Source organism: Cydia splendana, chromosome 23 (assembly GCF_910591565.1).
Source record: "Cydia splendana chromosome 23, ilCydSple1.2, whole genome shotgun sequence".
Classification (NCBI taxonomy): domain Eukaryota; kingdom Metazoa; phylum Arthropoda; class Insecta; order Lepidoptera; family Tortricidae; genus Cydia; species Cydia splendana.
This window is the reverse complement of record NC_085982.1, coordinates 3,113,582-3,132,801: the sequence shown is the minus strand read 5'-3', so window position 1 is coordinate 3,132,801 and position 19,220 is coordinate 3,113,582. Positions and strand designations below refer to the sequence as shown.

The following is a 19,220-nucleotide window of genomic DNA, read 5'->3' as shown; positions in this document are numbered from 1 at the left end:
CTTTAACACACTCACTTAACACACTCACTACTCACTCCCTTTTTTATTTAGAGTCCCTTCTGCTGTGAAACGCAGTACCCCTTATTGTCAGAGAACACGCACAACTTCTTTTTTGTGTATCCACCCGATGACGGTTTTATCTAAAATAAATAAAAGCAAAAATATGTAAAAAAGTTATGCAATTCCCTCTTGCATGTAGTTTTATCCATTTAAAAGGGTATGATCCGTCTAGTGCCGCCCTCATTGGGGGGATTGTGTTTTCTAATAAACCAATCCTTTTCTGTATAATCCAGTATATTAATGTTGTAGTCCTACTGTATCCGGATTGGCGGAAAAGTACAAACGACAGGGTTGAGTGGAAGAAAGGAGGCCCTTGCCCAGCAGTGGGAGACTAAACCAGGCTAAATAAAAAAATAGTGGATTCTTACATTACTCAATGGGCCTTTCAATTTCGCTTGTTTGACCACTTCCTGAAAGAGAAAATAAAATTGTAAATAAAACAAGTAACATGAAATACAATTGTTAAGAAATAGTTTTAATTTTTAACAAGCAGAAACGTCTGCGAACGATGCTATTAAGCTTAGAATAAATTTAAAAGTAGAAAAATTACTGTATTGGGTGAGACTTGAACTCACGGCCTCTGGATCGATACTCCAGCGCGCTGCCATCTGAGGATCTAAGAATCTTATCTGATCTAAGGGTCCCCTTGACCTGTAATATGGTGGAAAGATTTGCTGGCTATGGATGAGGTCTTGGTGGCTCAGATGGCAGGGCGCTGGAGTATCGATCCAGAGGCCGTGAGTTCAAGCCTCACCAAAGACAGTAATTTTTCCACTTTTAAATTTATTCTAAGCTTAAGAAATAGTGTTTTTACGGTTTTAATGTTAATTCACTTTAGTAAGAACAATAGGTAGGTAGACTTAAAAAAATGCTGTAATTCAAAGTAATACACATTTAACCTACTGTTTAACGTTGCGTTTATTGAATTATTTTCACGAACTATAAACTTAAATAAAGTGAGCAATTATACATTGAACTATTTTATTTTTTATTTATTTTTCATTAAAAACACGAGTACCGTTAAATTGCTTGGAAAGTGCTGAGCAATAATGTTATCCAAATAAATAAATATAATATTTTTGTGTGATATTTCTTACCGAGGACGTTACTAAAGCCAGCTAAAAATATTTCATATTATATTAATACATGTTACTTAAGATATTAGGGATAGAAAAATTTTTTTGTTTTTTTTTTAATAAATCCGTTAAGTATAATCTCTTTTTCGTCAAATAAATATATGACAGATAAGCAGGGCCAATCTGATAAGTTAATATAAATTGGCTTCTACAGACGTTACAACAAATAGTATGCAATTTTAGATAAACGCTGGTTAGGGTGGAATTCCTCTGTCCAATATCTTGGTCCAATGCGCATTACGTCTCACTCTCACATTAAGCAAAATGTGAGACGCAAATACACATTTGGACTAAGATATTGTGGACAGATGGAATACCACCCTGAAGTAGAAGCAACGAATAAAACCGATCAGAAAAATAATGCCACAATATACTAGTCGCCATCAGATATATCAGAGCGGCTTTGCTCAAAAATATCTTAACACACACTCTAACGCCTTGACAATAAAAGCGTGTTCAGTTATTTGTGAGCACCTTGGCCGCTCCGATATATCTGATGACGACTGTGCTTATTGCAAATCGCAATATTCATTGAGTTATTTATTATTACTTCATATAGAGAAGCCATATAATAATCGCACCAATAAAAGTCTGCAGCGGATTTGATAGCCCACGCAGTGTAAGTGTTATTCATACGTCATAATTTCATAGAAGTTTGAAGTTTAAAATGACACTTTCACTGCGTGGGCTATCAAATCCGCTGCACACTTTTCACGGTCTGACTATACCAAACAATAGTTACATTGTCGCAATCGCAACCTGTAGGCGAGGCCCGAGGGGAGCGGGGTGTGAACCACGCGACAAAAACGTCGTAAGCGCCGTGAAATTCATGGCGCTTACGCGTTTAGGTCGCGAGATTCACGATCCGCTTCCATAGTTTGTTGCCAACCGGCAACAACTCATGACGCACAATACTAGTTCTCTGTGCCGGTTCTATACGTAGTAATAATAGTTCAATGACAATATCGGTATCGTTTGGAGAGGCTAAAGGTGACATTCCATTTCCAACGACAGCAGCACTACTATTCATTTTACTATGGAAATTGACAATAACACCGACGCGTTCGTACTAGTAGTGCAGCTGCGGTCAGAAATGGAATGTTACCCTTAAAGTAGGTAAAGGACTTGTTGACTTGGCCACGCAACCGGTCTTTAATTTTACATAGTTTCCTTTAAGTACCAATAAAATATGAAACGTGTACTAACCATCTGTAAAAAATATATTTATCAGTAAGTAACTATATTTTGCAATTCACAAGTTGTAGAACATTCTCCAAAAATGCAAGAAAATTCTCGGAAACTTCTGAACAATTACATGAGAATTTAAAGCAAGTTTCCATACAGAAATGTAAAAGAATTATTAAGAATATATACCATATATTAATTAGGCAGAGGAAATATCTAGACTGTATGTATTAAGGTTTTGACTTCTACTTGCCGCTAGATGTCGGCTACGTTTTGGTAAGAAAACTGATGTAGTATGGAGTGAGCACTCTATGCCTACTTATAACTGCACTATTAACATAAATATAAATGTATTCGTTTTATTGGATTGGTTGACAGTTATAATTTTTGAAGTGAAAACTTCTTTAGCGGCGCTGTGCACTTTTTGTGACGGGGAAAAAATGTTAAACTCGCGACAGGTCACGTGACCGTAAGATTCGTAAGACGTAAGACGGACACGTGACCTAATCGAAAAACTGTTACAATGTCATTGAGTTTTCACTTCTGCCGGCGTCCGGCACTCCCAGAGTGCAACCCGTTATTTTTTTTATACATTTAAAGTAGGTACCTGTAAAGCATCTTCTTTTTGCTTAGGTGTCACCTGAAATTGTATGCAAATGACATTTAAATAAAAAATTAGTATGACAAAAAAAATGCATATCCATAAAAAATATCAATGTATATTTTTATTCCCTTACATACTTTACCCTTAATAATATTTTGGTGCTTGGAATAAAGGTTTCCGGCTATTAATTGATTTACAAGGGGGCGCCCGAGCCTCCCGACTGCCCAATGGTCTACCTTCCCTAACTGTCCGGATTAAGACTGCACCGGCATTACTGCAGCAGTATTGCAGCGTATTATCATCGAGTGCAATACCGAGTGCATTTGCCGTAAATTTCAAAAATCCAGATAAAGTGTGTGCCTCAGATTTCACAGGTGATTTTGAAGGCACATATATGGAGTAAGTCTGGTTTTCAAAAGGTGACGTTACACATGTACACAGCGCAACGTTTTTTCTTAGAGTTTACGTCATATTAAATTATACCTAATAAAATAACGACAATCTTTTTCTTAATATTTTACTCACCGAAGCGCTTAACTTTGTCACACTAGATAGCTAAAAAATAAATAAAAATATTAATTTACTGACTGACAGGATTAGGAGAAATTTCTCCTCGAATGGGCCGATTTTTATATGGCTTATGATTTTTTTTAACAATAAATAAATGAATACGTACCTTGTTTTTAGACACGGCCTATACCGAAAATAAAACATCATATTATTACTAAGTAACAAAAGGATACCGAAATCTAATTCCTTGGCCGTACTATCGGTATAAAATAAAACAATATAATTCAAAATTAGGCTACTCTACCTAGTAAATTAATTACACGTATAGGTACTTATAATTATATATATTACTGACCTGTCTCAGTTTCTTGTTAAAATAATTAAACACATTGTCTTGTGACCCGATTTCATCCTGAAAACAAAATTCACGTTACTTGTTGTATCCCATAGCTCGGCAAAGGACTCCCCAGAGCCTATTCAAATCTTCCTGCCTTCTGGCACCACTCGCCACAGTTTTGTGCAGGGTTATAGCGTTTCGGAAAATTTCAAAAAAAAGTCTTCTCTGTCAAAACTACAAAAATTAACGATTTGAAAAAAAAAAAAAAAATGTGTCCTCTTAAAAAATGTTTCAACATAGATTTCCATCGTAAGTTTTTGATACGTACGTGAATAAATTTTAATTCATAAAAATATAATTAAGTACGATACGTACGTTATTAAACTGTAATTCATAAAAACATATATAATGGAAATCATTATAAAAAATATGCATTATTAAGCGATTGATGGTTTGAAAAACCAAGCAGCTTGAATCTTAAATGGCTTAGTTAGCTAAGGAACACGGCTACAGTCTGTATTTTACGACCTAGACCATCTCAAAACTACTACTACCTACGCTTAGCACAACAAAAAAACAAAAAAAAAAACAAAAAAACAACAAAAAAACAACAAACAAATTGAACAAAAAAATTACTAAATCATAAATCTAAAAATAAATAATATTGACCTTAAAATTAAAATCTAAATTTAATAATAAATAAAGCTCAAATAATTTAGCACATATATAAGAGAATCTGAAGATTAATTGTGGCTTGCAGGTATCTACAGATATAATTTGACACAACTCTGTACCTGTGGACCATTAATGACTATGTCCGCTTCTCCTCCTCCTGCACCCTAAAATATAAAAAAAAATACATTTTCATTAATTGATTAAATTACGTTTCGTATCTCAAAAGGTGCCGATTTTTTTAAATAAAATATTTTGTTAGTTCCCTAGATGGATGAATAATTCATAGACAAAATGTACTTTTACAGTAAATATGGTCCTATTTTCCCGCACTAGTGCGTAAAATAGCATACACTTTTCGTGCGTATGTCAAAAGTTTAAAGGGCCATATGTACTGTAAAACGTTGTACGATACACGTGCGAATAGGTTATTCGCAACTCGTGTCGATTTAAAACACTCCCTTCGGTCGTGTTTTAATTTATCGCCACTCGTTTCGGATTTCATCTTTTCCGCACTTGTATCGTAAATAACTATTTCGTACCCATTGACTGGAACTGGAACTTCCCTGACAAATAAAATGAAACATTTTAATAACAAAATTTTGAATTGAATCTCAGACATTAGATATTTTTAACAGGTCAGTCACATATTTTAAGTAGAGGTAGTTTCGCTCAATAACGAGTAGCTTCAACTGGAGCACGCGTTAGCGGACCGGCCCCGGTCTGCAGTGTCACGCGCATCTCATGTAACTTTAAAAGTTTAGTTTCGAGATAATTACGTTTAAAGTTTTAAAGATTCAAATGCTGTTATCGTTGACGGTTCATCGTATTTTTTTTATTTTTTCTAATCTACATGTAGGAAATATGGTCACAGAATAGGCCCTATAATTTTTTTTTCGTATAATTGAATACTTTTCATTTTATTCGAATTAAATGGTTCCGCATGATCAACTCTTCCATACTATAGTGGTCACACGAAGTCATGTAAGTCAAGTTACAAGACATACGCGTGACCGAACGTGACACGTATTACTTGACCAATATTGTTGTCGTATAAACCAAGCGCTCGGTAGTCATGCCTAACTCCGGCAACTTAGGAAATGATGGTGATATTTTGGTTGTGTCAGTCATGCAACTCAAGTTAACTGAGTTGTGCCTGACGCCATCGTCAAAAAAATGAAGTTACATGAGTTAGTCATATGCTTTTCTCAGTAAATAATGAAGATTTTCAAAATATTATTTTAGAAGATATATCTTTAATGGTTTTTAAGACGATTTAGACTGGTTATCCGTAACTCATGTAACTCGAGTTAACGGAGTTAGGCATGACACGGCAGCGGTGTCAATTTTTGACGTAAAATACGTTTTAATATATTTAATCTAAGACAAGAGCTATCCTAACATTACCATAATTAAGAATTTTAAGAAAGAAATTGGAATGAAAGTAATAATACTTAAATAATAGTAAAACAACACATTTTCGTACCCATTGGTTAGAGTTACTGTTGCCCTGAAAATAAGAAAAAATGCACATTTTATGTTATGTAAAAAATTTAAATTTAATGATAAATTACTTAAAAATAGTAAAACAACACATTTTCGTACCCATTGGTTAGAGTTACTGCTGCCCTGAAAATAAAAAAAATATTTTTATGTTTACAATTTCTTTAATACGTTGGACGTTGGCAAACAAGAGAGTGCAAACAATAGATTTTTTTCACGGACGGAAATTCCCAATTCGTAACAAATAATCTGTAAGCATTTATATTTATATATATTATATTTAATATATAAGTTACCTATGTTTTACAGTTTGTGCTAGTGCTACATTCATGCGGCGGAACATGGCAGTAATATAACACAAGTTAGCACATTAATTGCCTCCGCAGGTCGCATTTCTCAACCGATTCTCGTGAAATTTTGTGAACGGGTTTTGTGAAAATGTTCGAAATGGTGCATATTTGCATAAAGGATTTAAGTGCCAGTAGGATCTACAGAGAGGAGGGCTTATGATATGTGTGTAGACAAAAATAGTAAGACAATATTTTTTCGTACCCATTGGCTAGAGCCACCACCGCCCTGAAAATAAAATGTAGATTATGCTAAGTATGCTGTAAATTGTACTTTTCTAAAAAGAAAATGAAAAATCATTCTAAGAAATAGAATCAATAATCAAACAAGCAAACATTAACACTGTCATACCTGGCCACCGGCACCCTGAAAATAAGGTAAAATATATTAAATTATAAAAAGTCCGTAAAAGCTGCACTAACTACAAGAAATCTAAGAATTTTAAGAAATTAAGTAAAAGGAGTAAGTATAATAAGAAATCACTAGAAGGCACCACTTTTTCGTACCCATTGGCTGGAGCCACCGCCGCCGCCGCTACCGCCACCGCCGCCAGCGCTACCGCCACCGCCGCCGCTACCGCCACCGCCGCCAGCGCTACCGCCACCGCCGCCGCTACCGCCACCGCCGCCGCTACCGCCACCGCCGCCAGCGCTACCGCCACCGCCGCCGCTACCGCCACCGCCGCCAGCGCTACCGCCACCGCCGCCGCTACTGCCACCGCCGCCGCTACTGCCACCGCCGCCGCTACCGCCACCGCCGCTGCTACCGCCACCGCCGCCGCTACCGCCACCGCCGCCGCCACTACCACCGCCGCCGCTATGGCCGCCGCCGCCAGCGCTACCGCCACCACCGCCGCTACCGCCGCCGCCTCCAGCGCCTCCGCCGCCGCCTCCAGCGCCACCGCCGCCGCCGCCAGCGCTACCGCCACCACCGCCCTTAAAAAAAGATTCTATTTTAATTTTATCACTAAGGGCTATACGGTGCTATGAGTTGGATTGGAGATCACAGGTTGCTGAGATCAGTCTAGCAATGTGCAAGTTGCCCAAGTCGCTACTAGTTGTTAAATTTTAATTGGGCCCAAATCATTATTATTATTAAACATAGTATAATAGTTATTTACGATACAAGTGCGGAAAAGAGGAAATTCGAAACGAGTGGCGATAAATTGAAACACGACCGAAGGGAGTGTTTTAAATCGAAACCAGTTGCGAATTACCTATTCGCACGTGTATCGTACAACGTTTTACAGTACATATGGCCCTTTAAACTTTTGACATACGCACGAAAAGTGATATTGTACGCACTAGTGCGGTAAAATAAGACCATATGTACTGTAAAATATTTTTTCTGTACCTGTAATCCACCGCCGTTATCATAGTTCTGAAAATATAATAAAAAATGAATTATTAATTAAAATATAATTTTAAAAACTTAATCTAACAAACAATGCGGTACTAAACTACTATTTTGATCAGTTCATTCTCACAAAAAAATGGGACCCTATCTCATCGCATAATAATTGATTGTCATAATGTAATGTTACGCATAAATCTCTTTTATCTTCTTATTAGGACAATCAATTATTATGCGACCCAATATGGACCCCAAAAAAATGGTTAGTTACAAAAATAAAAAAACGTTGAGTTATCGACACTTAATTTCGTTCGTTACACAATTCAAAATATATAATAGTTATAGTTCATTCGCGTTAAGAATGCGGTAATATTATCATTGTAATAAATAATTTAGACAAAAATCAATGCTCAATACCCCCTCAATGATGTTTTGACTAATCTGAAAATAAAATGACGTAATGTATAAAAATACGAGACTTTTTGTCTTATGACGATTTTTCCAACAAAAGAATGTAACTATGTATATTGATTTTACTTAAATTATTCAGACAAAAAAATCGCAAGTTACTAACAAAATTTTAGGACTGCATCTAAGGTAATAACGATTATAAGAGTCTAAAACCAATTTTAAGTACCTGCCCATCAGCGTTCACATTAGTCTGGAGGTGAAATAAAAAAAGAATATATTATACAATCATATTTTGAGAAACTGGGCTCATTCAGGTGCGCCACATATCAGATCTCAGATAAGATTAAGCCATTGAAATTTAACTCTCCATAAATATACACCGTCCGTATCTTTGAATAATACCCAAGACACAATAGCTTTTGGTCACTATTTTTGTATTATTGTCTTCGCGTATTCATTGTCGTCAATAAAATTCTATGATATGTCAAAGATCTTACGCGGCATTACTATATTTGACGTTATCAAGCTGAGTGCAGTGCTTTTTGTGTCGCTCGCGGCACCAGTCGCAGATTTGCAGCGTTGGCCGCCCTAGTCCCCAGGCCTTTTGTAACATACTAGCCGCCCCTTTCTCAGCACCCATCATATAGACTGCCCCCCTAAAGCCCCTAATGTCCTGCCGCCTTAGGCCCGGGCCCCACTCTAGCCTTACTACACGGCACATACACGTGGGGTCATTGTTGATGTTGAGTGACTACTTATATATTCCTCTTTGATTCCTCTAGTTCGTTGTCTGTCGGTATGTCGCTAGTCAATCAAAAACCATTTTGCCGTACCTGTACACCATATATGTCCACGCTGGTCTGCATAAAAAAATTGTCTTTAGGCATACAGTTGTCCTACAGGCACCTTATGCGGTGCATTAGAAAGTAGTGCATTAAAAAAAACATTATATTTATCACAGGGTATAAAAATTGTCCGTACCTGTCCATTGTTCGTGTTCTAAAAAAATATTTTCAAATTGAGTGAAAAACTCATGGAACTTTATAAAGTTATTTTAAATGACATTAATAAAAAAAATTTAAATATGTTAATTTTAGCCATGCTATTGCCGATTATACACTATACAGGTAGTATTTCTTCTGTCATTTAATAAATAAATAGTATACAAATACAAATGCATTTATTTCATAGGACATTTTTTATACAAATTGACTATGCCCCACGGTAAGCTCAAGAAGGCTTATGTTGTGGGGTACTCAGACAACGATATATATAATATATAGATACTTAAATACATAGAAAACAACTATGACTCAGAAAAAAAATGTGTGCATTATCACAAATAAATGCCATTACCAGGATTTGAACTTGGGAACATAGGCAGGGTCACTACCCACTAGACCAGACCGGTCGTCAAATCTAAGGTGCATTGGAGCAACATCAAAAGCAGGGTTTAGACGATTGCAAATGTGGCTTTCCATTCCTTCCGAGAAGGGTCCTTATGCTTCATGTGCAATAAGGACCTGAGGTGTCGCGGAAATTTTTGCCAAAGTATGAAGTGCTTTCTGGTTAAGTAGATAATTTAGATATCATCGATTTTTAAAATTATGCCGGTTTCGAAATTACCCGATTGCACCTCACTACGGATAAAGATGTATCTAACAAGCAATAAATTGAATTGTATTGTTACAGAAATTCTAAGGCTTTTTGGATTTTAGATCTCAAAATATCACCTGGGGCCTATTGCATAATAAAATACAAGCTAATACCACAGTCTAAAAAGTAACAGTACCGAGCTACTAACAATGCGATAACAGCGATGTATGCAGCTCGGGTGCGCGCGAAGCCCCCCTCGGTCCCTCGTCGAACGACGGTATAAACTGTGCTAATACTATTAGCGAGGCCCCAGGAGGCCGATACTAATTTATTAATTTGTGATGGCTTTGAACTGTTTTTTTGCCTCTTTGTGGTTGTCTTGTAGAAGTGGTAGTGCCCGACTATAAGCCGTCGTAACTGTCGTAACGGTAAAATGAAAGTCTGTGATGCAATCACCAAACTTTGTATTTCAGAGAGTATGCTCTTAGTGCATACTCTCGTAAGCCGTCGTAAGAGTCGTAACGGTATAAATTAAAGTCTGTGATGCAATCACCAAACTTTGTATTTCAGAGAGTATGCTCTTAGTGCATACTCTCGTAAGCCGTCGTAAGTATCGTAACGGTATAAATGAAAGTCTGTGATGCAATCACCAAACTTTGTATTTCATAGAGTATGCTCTTAGTGCACATAGTGTTATGTAGTGCATAATTATTAATTACAGATGTAGTGCATAATTATTTTCCATCGTATTTTCACGGAAACGTACGAACGTGTCTTACTATTTCTGTCAGTCTCGGTACAAAAAGTAATCATGACATTAGGAAAGTTTCCGAGAAAATACGTCGGAAAACAATTATGCACTACAGCTGTAATCATGTAGATTGTTATTAAAAAAAATCATACCCAATTTATTCCACTATTCCACTGAAAATGAAATATAATTAAATTAGATATTATTAGGAATTAATTAAATATAATTATTAATTAAAATTAAATATTATTAATTATATTTAATATAAGAAATGAGTATCTTAAGGTTTTACACACTGTTAACTTACGATAATGCATTCGCTCGATATTTTAAGATAGTGTAGTAATATATTGTATGATTTCATATTCGCGTAAGGACCTTGCGATATATTTCGCATATTAAGATGGCATCTTCGCATCGCTAGCGGTGGCGGATTTGCAGTCTTTGCCGCCCTAGGCCTCGGGCCCTGTAGCCGCCCCTTTCGCAGCACCCATCATATTCACTACGACTAGGTACATTTTAAGTTATTTCTTGCTATCAGCGAACTTTTTGTCACAATCTGTCGCCCCTAATTTTTTGCCGCCCTAGGCCCGAGCCTACTGGGCCTTAGGGCAAATCCGCCACTAGGCATCTTAACATAAAATCTTCATATCTCTCGATAGCTTAAGATACTGTAATATGAAAATATAAAAAAAAAATAAAAAATAAAAAAATAAATCATTTATTCAGATGAAATAAACCCTATTATACAGATAATAATAATTATAGTATCTTAGCAGTCTGTGATAGCTCATATAAACTGTATAGGGAGCGATATTTTATGTTAAGATAAAACATTATAATATCTTCGCCGTGTGTGACGCCATTTGGTTTTGATACGACCATGACGTTCGTCTTGCTGATTGGAGGGCATCTCACGGACGAACGTTTTTTTGCTCCCTATGGACTGTTCTTTTGGAAGTTATGTAAATATTTATATTTGTAACGTATACATGTATGTATGTATGTCACTTTATTGCACATAAACAGGTATACATTATATTTTTTTTTAGACCAGCCATATTCAACCTTTTCTAAATGAGGGCCACAAAGACGGTTTTGCATTGTAGTCTTGGGCCTTATGGCGTGCTTACACCGAACTCGTAACACGTGAATAGAGGCCTTTATGAAGCTTCATTGAGGAACATTGTTTTTTGTTAAAACTCCAATATCACCACATACTTTTATCGCATATTATTAAAAAGAATTAGGATTTGCGCTTAGCAGCTATTGTATTGCACAAAACGATCACGTTTAATTGTTTACATTTACCATATTATCACTTAAAAATAATAAAAAAATGGCTATATAACGGCAGTAATGGTTGTTATGCTTGTTAGGGCAGCTATCGTTATATAGACTAGCCTAAATATATCATTATGTATCATTCTTATTTCAGAAACTTTCTTTTACCTCGTTACCTTCACTCTGAAAAAAAAAAGAGTTTTTGCTTACTATGGATTATATATAATATGGATATGGATAATATTTATTGAATTTGAGTATAATTTTAATATTATTTAAAAAACATTATCGTTACCCAGTTATAGTCCTGAAAGTTCGAAAACATGAAACTTAGATGTAATTGTATTTAAAATAATTATAAATAAATGACTATGACTAAAGGGGATATTGCGTTTAATGCAATTTTGTGCAAAATATCAGTGTTTCCATATATACTTACTGTGATTCAACTTCGTTTTTCTTTACCTATTCATCTATAGCAGGGGTCTCCAAACTTTACCCCCCTGGTGTATCTAGTTGCTGCTGTTAGAGCTGAACCCCTGGCGCCTGGCTCCTGCGGGCCGGACGCTTTGGGTGTCGGCGGGCCGGATTGGAACGCGTCGCGGGCCGGGGTTTGGGGAGCCCTGATCTATAGGTACGGCCACACCGCTAGAAAACGGCGACGGTACGGTACCAAAAGCAACACGTACGCTTACGACACGTCACTGCGATTCCGTACCATCCCCACGCCGTGTTTAAGCAGCGGTGTGGTCGATCCTTTAAGGATGGATGTCATGTCATAGAACAGTAAGCTCCGGAAGCTGCGGCCCGGATACGGCCCGGTCTAACGTGAATCATCCTTTACTCGTACCGGCTAGAGGTAGTGCAAGTACTTGATGACAGCCAGGAGACAATCGGTCATAAAAAAGTCCAATCGAAACTAAATAGCCTTACGAATCTAGCAGCCGTATGGCGGCGGCTGGAATTCTTAGGATAACCTAATGGATTATTAATTACATATAAAATTATTAATTATTGTCACAGTTATGACCAATTTTCTGTAGTACCTTTCCCCCCTGAACACTGGTGATACAAATAGAACCTCTATTTCTATTTCGAGTTTCTAACCGACACCGGATTTTTTGCTGAAATCGAAATCGCAGGCTCACGAAATCGAATTACCTATAAGAATATATTATTTTGTTCAGGGGGGAAAGGTACTGCAGAAAATTGGTCATAACTGTGTTTCATTTACATACTTGGCCACCGCCGCCATTGCCGCCGCCGCCATTGCCACCGCCGCCATTGCCGCCGCCCGCATTGCCGCCACCGCCGCCCCAACTACCGCCACCGCCGCCCCAACTACCGCCACCGCCGCCCCAACTGCCGCCACCACCGCCCCAACTGCTGCCTCCGCCGCTATTGCCACCGCCGCCATTGCCGCCGCCGCCATTGCCGCCGCCGCCATTGCCACCGCCGCCATTGCCGCCACCGCCATTGCCTCCGCCGCCATTGCCGCCGCCACCATTGCCGCCGCCGCCATTGCCACCGCCGCCATTGCCGCCGCCGCCATTGCCGCCGCCGCCAATGCCGCCACCGCCACCATTGTCACCGCCACCACTGCCGCCGCCACTATTGCCGCCACCGCCATGGCCACTACCGCCGCTACTGCCACCGCCGCCATTGCCGCCGCCGCCACTGCCACCTCCACCGCTATTGCCGCCACCACCGCCGCCATTGCTGCCACCACCGCCACCGCCATTTCCGCCACCGCCGCCGCCACCGCCACCGTTTTCGTAACCATCCTAAAAGTAAGAAATACATTTATGCATTAATCTATTTTATTTATTTGGAAATCCAACAGCTATGACAATAACATATAGATTATAGTGGATACAGGAAGCGAATTATAGGAACTCACAGGTAGTAACATAATACTAAACTAACAGGTACTACTTATATAGTCGTATCATCGAGAGCGTGGAATTGCATATGTAGTAGTATTGTTTGTTTACAGGCATTCTATATTTGAATTTTCTATTTTCTTGTACTATCAGCATACAACCACTACAAATGCAATTCCATCTTCTCGATAATTCAACTATACTAAGGTTACGCACTATCGCAACCACATATGTGCACAAAGTCAATACAAACACAATTTCAATTTAGTAAACATACAATATTATTCACCACACCAACTGGTACAGGTCCCCAAAACTAGTGAGAATGTTGCATTTTATTCAAATGTGAGGCAAAATAATCAGATGCAAATTTTGAGTTGTTTCTTTATGTTAGCTGGTAAAATTGATTTTTATAATGATGACTTTTAATTATTAATACCTACGTTCATTTGGATTTGATTTGGTTTAATTTTTTTGGTGTTTCAGTTAGTGTTTTCCTCGCGTTATGTGGTGAAAAATGATATGTTTCACTCGGTGGCAAAATTTGTTTAACCCAAGCCTTGAAACCCTCGCAACGCGTCAGATTCCACTTCAAATCAAATCTTATGTATTGTTCATTAACTTGCGGCAATAGCGTTAGTTAATATGCTATCCCTTGTGATTAAAAAAAAACTTAAAAAAAATATTGTACGTACATGTATTCTGGATTGTTCCGCACTCCACTGAAAATTAAAATATTCTTTAATTATTATTGCACAATATGAGAAAATACAAATAGGAGACATAAATATAAAGCCATCATGTAATATTGCTACATAAAACGTAATAACAATCGCTAAAGTAAACTGAAATAGATAATTTATATACCTATAGTAGTAGTACTTAAAAACACAAATAAAAATAAAAACAATTATATTTGTTCCGTTAGTTGTAGGTAATCACTAATGCAATAATGTTTCGGCAGATGATTCCTTAAAAACTCATAGAAAAAATAGAAAATCTCCGTACTTGATTATGTGACTCAATACTCCACTGAAAAACAAATAAATATATAATGTATTTAATATTATTAGCCAAGTTTATAAATATATATGTGAAGAATAAAATGATTCTATGTACTTCGCTGTGATGCTCTTCATGCCACTGAAAATGATAAAAAAATCATAATTCATATTTTGTTAAATTAAAAAAATATTTCAGATTCTCACAATGAGTTTTCATTTGATAATATAACACAATATAGTTTGCAAAACTTTGTTTTTAATTGTCTCATTTATATATCGGAGAAAATAGGCTATGTCAGACGGACAGCCAGACACACGAGTGATCCTATAAGGGTTCCGCTTTTCCTTTTGAGGTACGGAATTCTAAAAATGGTATACTTAAGTAAACCAAAAAAAATCTTACTTCTTTATGCCATTGATTACTCCACTGAAAATTAAGAAATGATATATTATAATAGCTTAGTAATAGCGCTACATAGTCTTGTAGAAATAAAATAAAATGGAACCAGTAGACTTAAAATAGGAACAGTAGAAATATTTCTGTGTTATACTAGTTATTTTTAATTTCCTAATTATTTAGTAAATAATAAAACAAAACGTAGTTAAATTCGGAACAACATAAACGTGTTCCATTTTATCCATAAGAATAATTATAAAGGTGGTAGGCCTCAAGTTGGTAGATTGTGATCTGAGGGCATACCGCGTAAACCGAAATTCGCAAATCGCGGGGATCTTTTTCTTACTCCAATGAAGGTGTAATTAGAGTGACAGAGAAAGATGCCAGCAATTTGCGAACTTCGATTTTCGCGGTTATAGCCCTGATTAAAGATGTTTATGAATGATTTGCTGATATGACGACGACGGGCAAGAATTTCTTATATATTATTATCTTATATTGATAAATCAAGGCATAGACGTACAATTATTGGTGAAATTGTAATTGTTTGAGTTGAGATATAAGTATACGTTATATAATTTCATCGTCAATAGTCAAGTGTCAAACAACAAGCGTACTTAAATGAAATGACGCACTAATGTGTGATAATTATGTTATTGTTTTGTACACGTACTTTGATTTTATGAATGTACGAGTAGGTAGGTATTATATCTACAATCACAATAAATATTAAGGTGCTGCGTGTTCAACCAGCAGATTTTTTGAAAAATCGTACCTTATTTTAGATCAAAGTAAGATTGCAAAAAAATTAAATGTGAATGATGAAACTTTTCTCTAGTATTAAAAAAAAAATGTTTTAAATATATATATATTTTACTCAATTATTATTTAAGTGTCTTAAAACTGTAATTTTATATTGTAAAGTTGTGTGGGTAACTATTTTTTTAATTGCTTTATTAAAATAATACTTTTTTTTAATAAATGATTTAAAAAAAATTACCGAGCTACCACCACCGGAGCTACCCCCACCACCACTGGAGCTACCCCCACCACCACCACCCTGAAGATAATAAATAAAATTAATGTCTTAGTTTTCCGATTTATTATTTTATATTTTATTGTTGTAGTATTTTATTTACGTTAATATAATAATTCCTAATTACGAGTAAGATACGAATAATGAAAAAAACAACGGGTTGCACTCCGGGAGTGCCGGCAGAAGTGAAAACTCAACGACATTGTAACTCAAAATATTAATAACATAATTATAGTGCAAAATGTCTGCAGCAGTATGTGTAATTGATGTTAACGCCATCTAGCGTTGTATCGTCGCATTACTTGAAACCCTTAAGCACATCTCTGTAAGTACTACTGGTACTACAGTTAGGTATATTAATACCAGTTTGAGGGAATCTCACTAGATGGCATTTAAATAAAAAAACAATGACATTGTCCGTCACGCATCACGCAAGCGCACTGCGCCGCCTAAATGAAACGGCAGGCTCAGGCATACATTTTCGCCGCGCGGTAGAAACAGAGGAGAGACGCCTTACGCGTTACGCCTTACGCTGTCTCGAGTTTATCATTTTTTCCCCACCTCAATAAGTGCACAGCGCCGCTAAAGAAGTTTTCACTTAAAAAAAAACACCGATCCGTCCAATAAATATATACCTTTAGTTACCCTTTCTTTAATTAAATTGAGTGTTTTCACCCACCCGACTACTTCTCTAAATCTAGTCTTATTGTAAAGTTTTGGTGGTAATTGTTTATTTTACTAGTGGCTCTGTGAGCTGTAGACCTCGCGAGCAGAGCTTGAAATAACATGGTGCTAAGAGCTTTAAATACACCGTGTTTTTTTTTGATTTCCGTTAATTTCAAGGGTGCATTCCTGAGCTTAAATCAAGTAACTTTCTCAAAGACACCGATGTTCTAATTAAGTCCATTTCGGAGATAATCCATAATTTATTTTTTTACTATAAGGCCTCTACAAGCGTGTACACTTGTCTTAGGGCCGGCTTACATATTGATTAGTGTTTAGAATGAGTTCATACATTTGCTACTAAACTTAAGTACAATCTCGGTCGATTGATGTACGAAATGACATTGATATGTCACAGATTTCAATTGTTTGGTTGAGTTAAATGTAATGCCCGTTTTACAACAACGCTATATGCTACATTTAATTACTTTTTAAACAAAAAAAAAAACAAAAAAGAAAACAAAAAATTTTTTTATAAAAAATTAACTATGCCATTTAGTTCTTATAAACGTACTTAACTATACCCCGAAGTTAACGGAATTCAATAAAAACACGGTGTATAGTAAATTAAAGAAAAACAATACGAAATTTATGTGTAAAAAAATACAAAAAGTTATAATATCCCAGCATACAATTACTGGGGATCGAACCCAGACCCTCTGTGCAAACAGAAAAAGCGAACGTTTACAAACTGAGCCAAATAGTTCTTAGATGGGTTGACGAAATTTAGCTACTCCTTCTCAAATTAAAATTAGTTAAAATTAAATATCTAAATACCGCCTAAACCAGCGATAATTTTTTTCTGCATTTTTTGCTATTAACTCAGTAAACATGTTTCAAAAAGAAAAAAGTCTTATGATATCGATACGACTATTTGTTTAGGCGCCAGGTATCACGACTCCGCCATTTTTAAAAATTTCCAAAAACCGGATTGACAAAAAAAATTTATTTAGTCATAAAATTCGGTCACAAAATTTCACGAGAATCGGTTAAGAATTGCGACCTGTAGAGGAGAACATCCGGACATACGAAAGCAAAATGCCCGAGTCAAAACGTAGACCTTCGCTTCGCTTCGGTCAATTACTACGTATTTGTAATATATGTTTTTTTTTTTATATTACTGAATATCGGGCTTAGCCCGATCTGTTAGTATGAAAGGCGCCGCAGGCGCCCTGTATGTAAGAAGGCGCAGAGCGCGCTGAATGTCGGGCATTGCCCGACCTATTAGTGTGAAGGGCGCCGCAGGCGCCCTGTATGTAAGAGCGCGCGGAGCGCGCTGAATCGCCCGACCTGTTAGTGTGAGGGGCGCCGCAGGCGCCCTGTATGTAAAAGCGCGCGTCGGAGCGCGCTGAATCTCGGGCGTCGCCCGACCTATTAGTGTGAATGTAAGAGCGCGCGGAGCGCGCTGAATCGCCCGACCTGTTAGTGTGAGGGGCGCCGCAGGCGCCCTGTATGTAAAAGCGCGCGTCGGAGCGCGCTGAATGTCGGGCTTCGCCCGACCTATTAGCGTCAAGGGCGCCGCAGGCGCCCTGTATTTAAGAGCGCGTAGTGTGAGGGGCCCTGTAGTTTATGTAAAAGCGCGCGTCGGAGCGCTCTGAATCTCGGGCTTCGCCCGACCTATTAGTGTGAAGGGCGCCGCAGGCGCTCTGTATGTAAGAGCGCGCGGAGCGCGCTGAATGTCGGGCTTTGCCCGACCTGTTAGTGTGAAGGGCGCCGCAGGCGCCCTGTATGATAAGTGCGCTGAATTTAAGCGTGAACGGCGCCGCAGGCGCTGTGTAAGAGCGTGCGATTCTCATATATGCCAGCGGTTCGTGGCTGGATATCCCCCACCTCCCCGACCATCCTCTCTATAAGTGACTCGGAGGTATATATACGCGACAGGAAAAAAATCGATAGCGCGATGTAGAACATTCCTATTTCGAAAATTAACTGACGGCTATTTTTGGATTCTATGATACTTGTGCTTACCCGATGTGTTTGTGTGTGTGTGTGTGATAAATTGAAAAATTGCCATTATATTTTTTTTTCAGAAAAACGATAGCGGATTCCAAGTGATAATTTAACAAAACGGTCGCCATCTTGAATTTCTTTATTTTCGACCCGATTTTGATGAAAATCGATATCTGAGGATTCGAGAGGCCCCTTAACACGAATCTGAAGTCAAAATTTAACAGAACTGTCGCCATCTTGAATTTCTTTATTTTTAACGCTATCTTGGTGAAAATCGATATCTGAGGATCCGAGAGGCCCCTTAACACGAATCTGAAGTCGAAATTGAAAGGAACGGTCGCCATCTTGATTTTCTTTATTTTCGACCGGATCTTGATGAATCGATATCTGAGGATTCGAGAGGCCCCTTAACACGAATCTGAAGTCAAAATTTAACAGAACTGTCGCCATCTTGAATTTCTTTATTTTTAACGCTAT

General features: G+C 37.5%; 1 protein-coding gene and 1 long non-coding RNA gene across 2 annotated transcripts; both read right to left on the bottom strand.

Moving 5' to 3' along the window:
• On the bottom strand, positions 1 to 1,236 carry LOC134802021 (uncharacterized). Its single transcript, XR_010145797.1, has 3 exons — positions 1,158 to 1,236; positions 429 to 470; positions 1 to 140 (listed from the first exon to the last, which is right to left on the bottom strand). It is a non-coding gene; the product is annotated as an uncharacterized LOC134802021 (long non-coding RNA).
• A 1,722-nt stretch (positions 1,237 to 2,958) lies between these two features.
• On the bottom strand, positions 2,959 to 18,589 carry LOC134801740 (uncharacterized). Its single transcript, XM_063774337.1, has 27 exons — positions 18,377 to 18,589; positions 18,005 to 18,322; positions 16,035 to 16,094; positions 15,041 to 15,064; positions 14,753 to 14,776; positions 14,642 to 14,665; positions 14,329 to 14,355; positions 12,989 to 13,534; positions 11,919 to 11,933; positions 10,619 to 10,639; positions 9,101 to 9,118; positions 8,953 to 8,979; positions 8,346 to 8,369; positions 8,126 to 8,149; positions 7,709 to 7,735; positions 6,862 to 7,290; positions 6,707 to 6,721; positions 6,560 to 6,583; positions 6,110 to 6,133; positions 5,991 to 6,014; positions 5,047 to 5,070; positions 4,627 to 4,671; positions 4,208 to 4,216; positions 3,851 to 3,907; positions 3,662 to 3,679; positions 3,511 to 3,540; positions 2,959 to 3,021 (listed from the first exon to the last, which is right to left on the bottom strand). The coding sequence occupies exons 1-27, from the start codon at positions 18,587 to 18,589 to the stop codon at positions 2,968 to 2,970; spliced, it is 2,145 nt and encodes a 714-aa protein (XP_063630407.1). The 3' UTR covers positions 2,959 to 2,967.
• Positions 18,590 to 19,220: the final 631 nt, after the last annotated feature.

What these genes read in the sequence shown, in the direction of transcription:
- LOC134801740 (XM_063774337.1), bottom strand. Translation starts at nt 18,589, where the DNA reads ATGAGAATCGCACGCTCTTACACAGCGCCTGCGGCGCCGTTCACGCTT. An exon ending in GAGATTCAGAGCGCTCCGAC is followed by an intron (nt 18,323 to 18,376) that starts GCGCGCTTTTAC and finishes TCTTAAATACAG; the next exon opens with GGCGCCTGCGGCGCCCTTGA. An exon ending in GTGGTGGCTCTAGCCAATGG is followed by an intron (nt 6,134 to 6,559) that starts GTACGAAAAAAT and finishes TTTTATTTTCAG; the next exon opens with GGCAGCAGTAACTCTAACCA.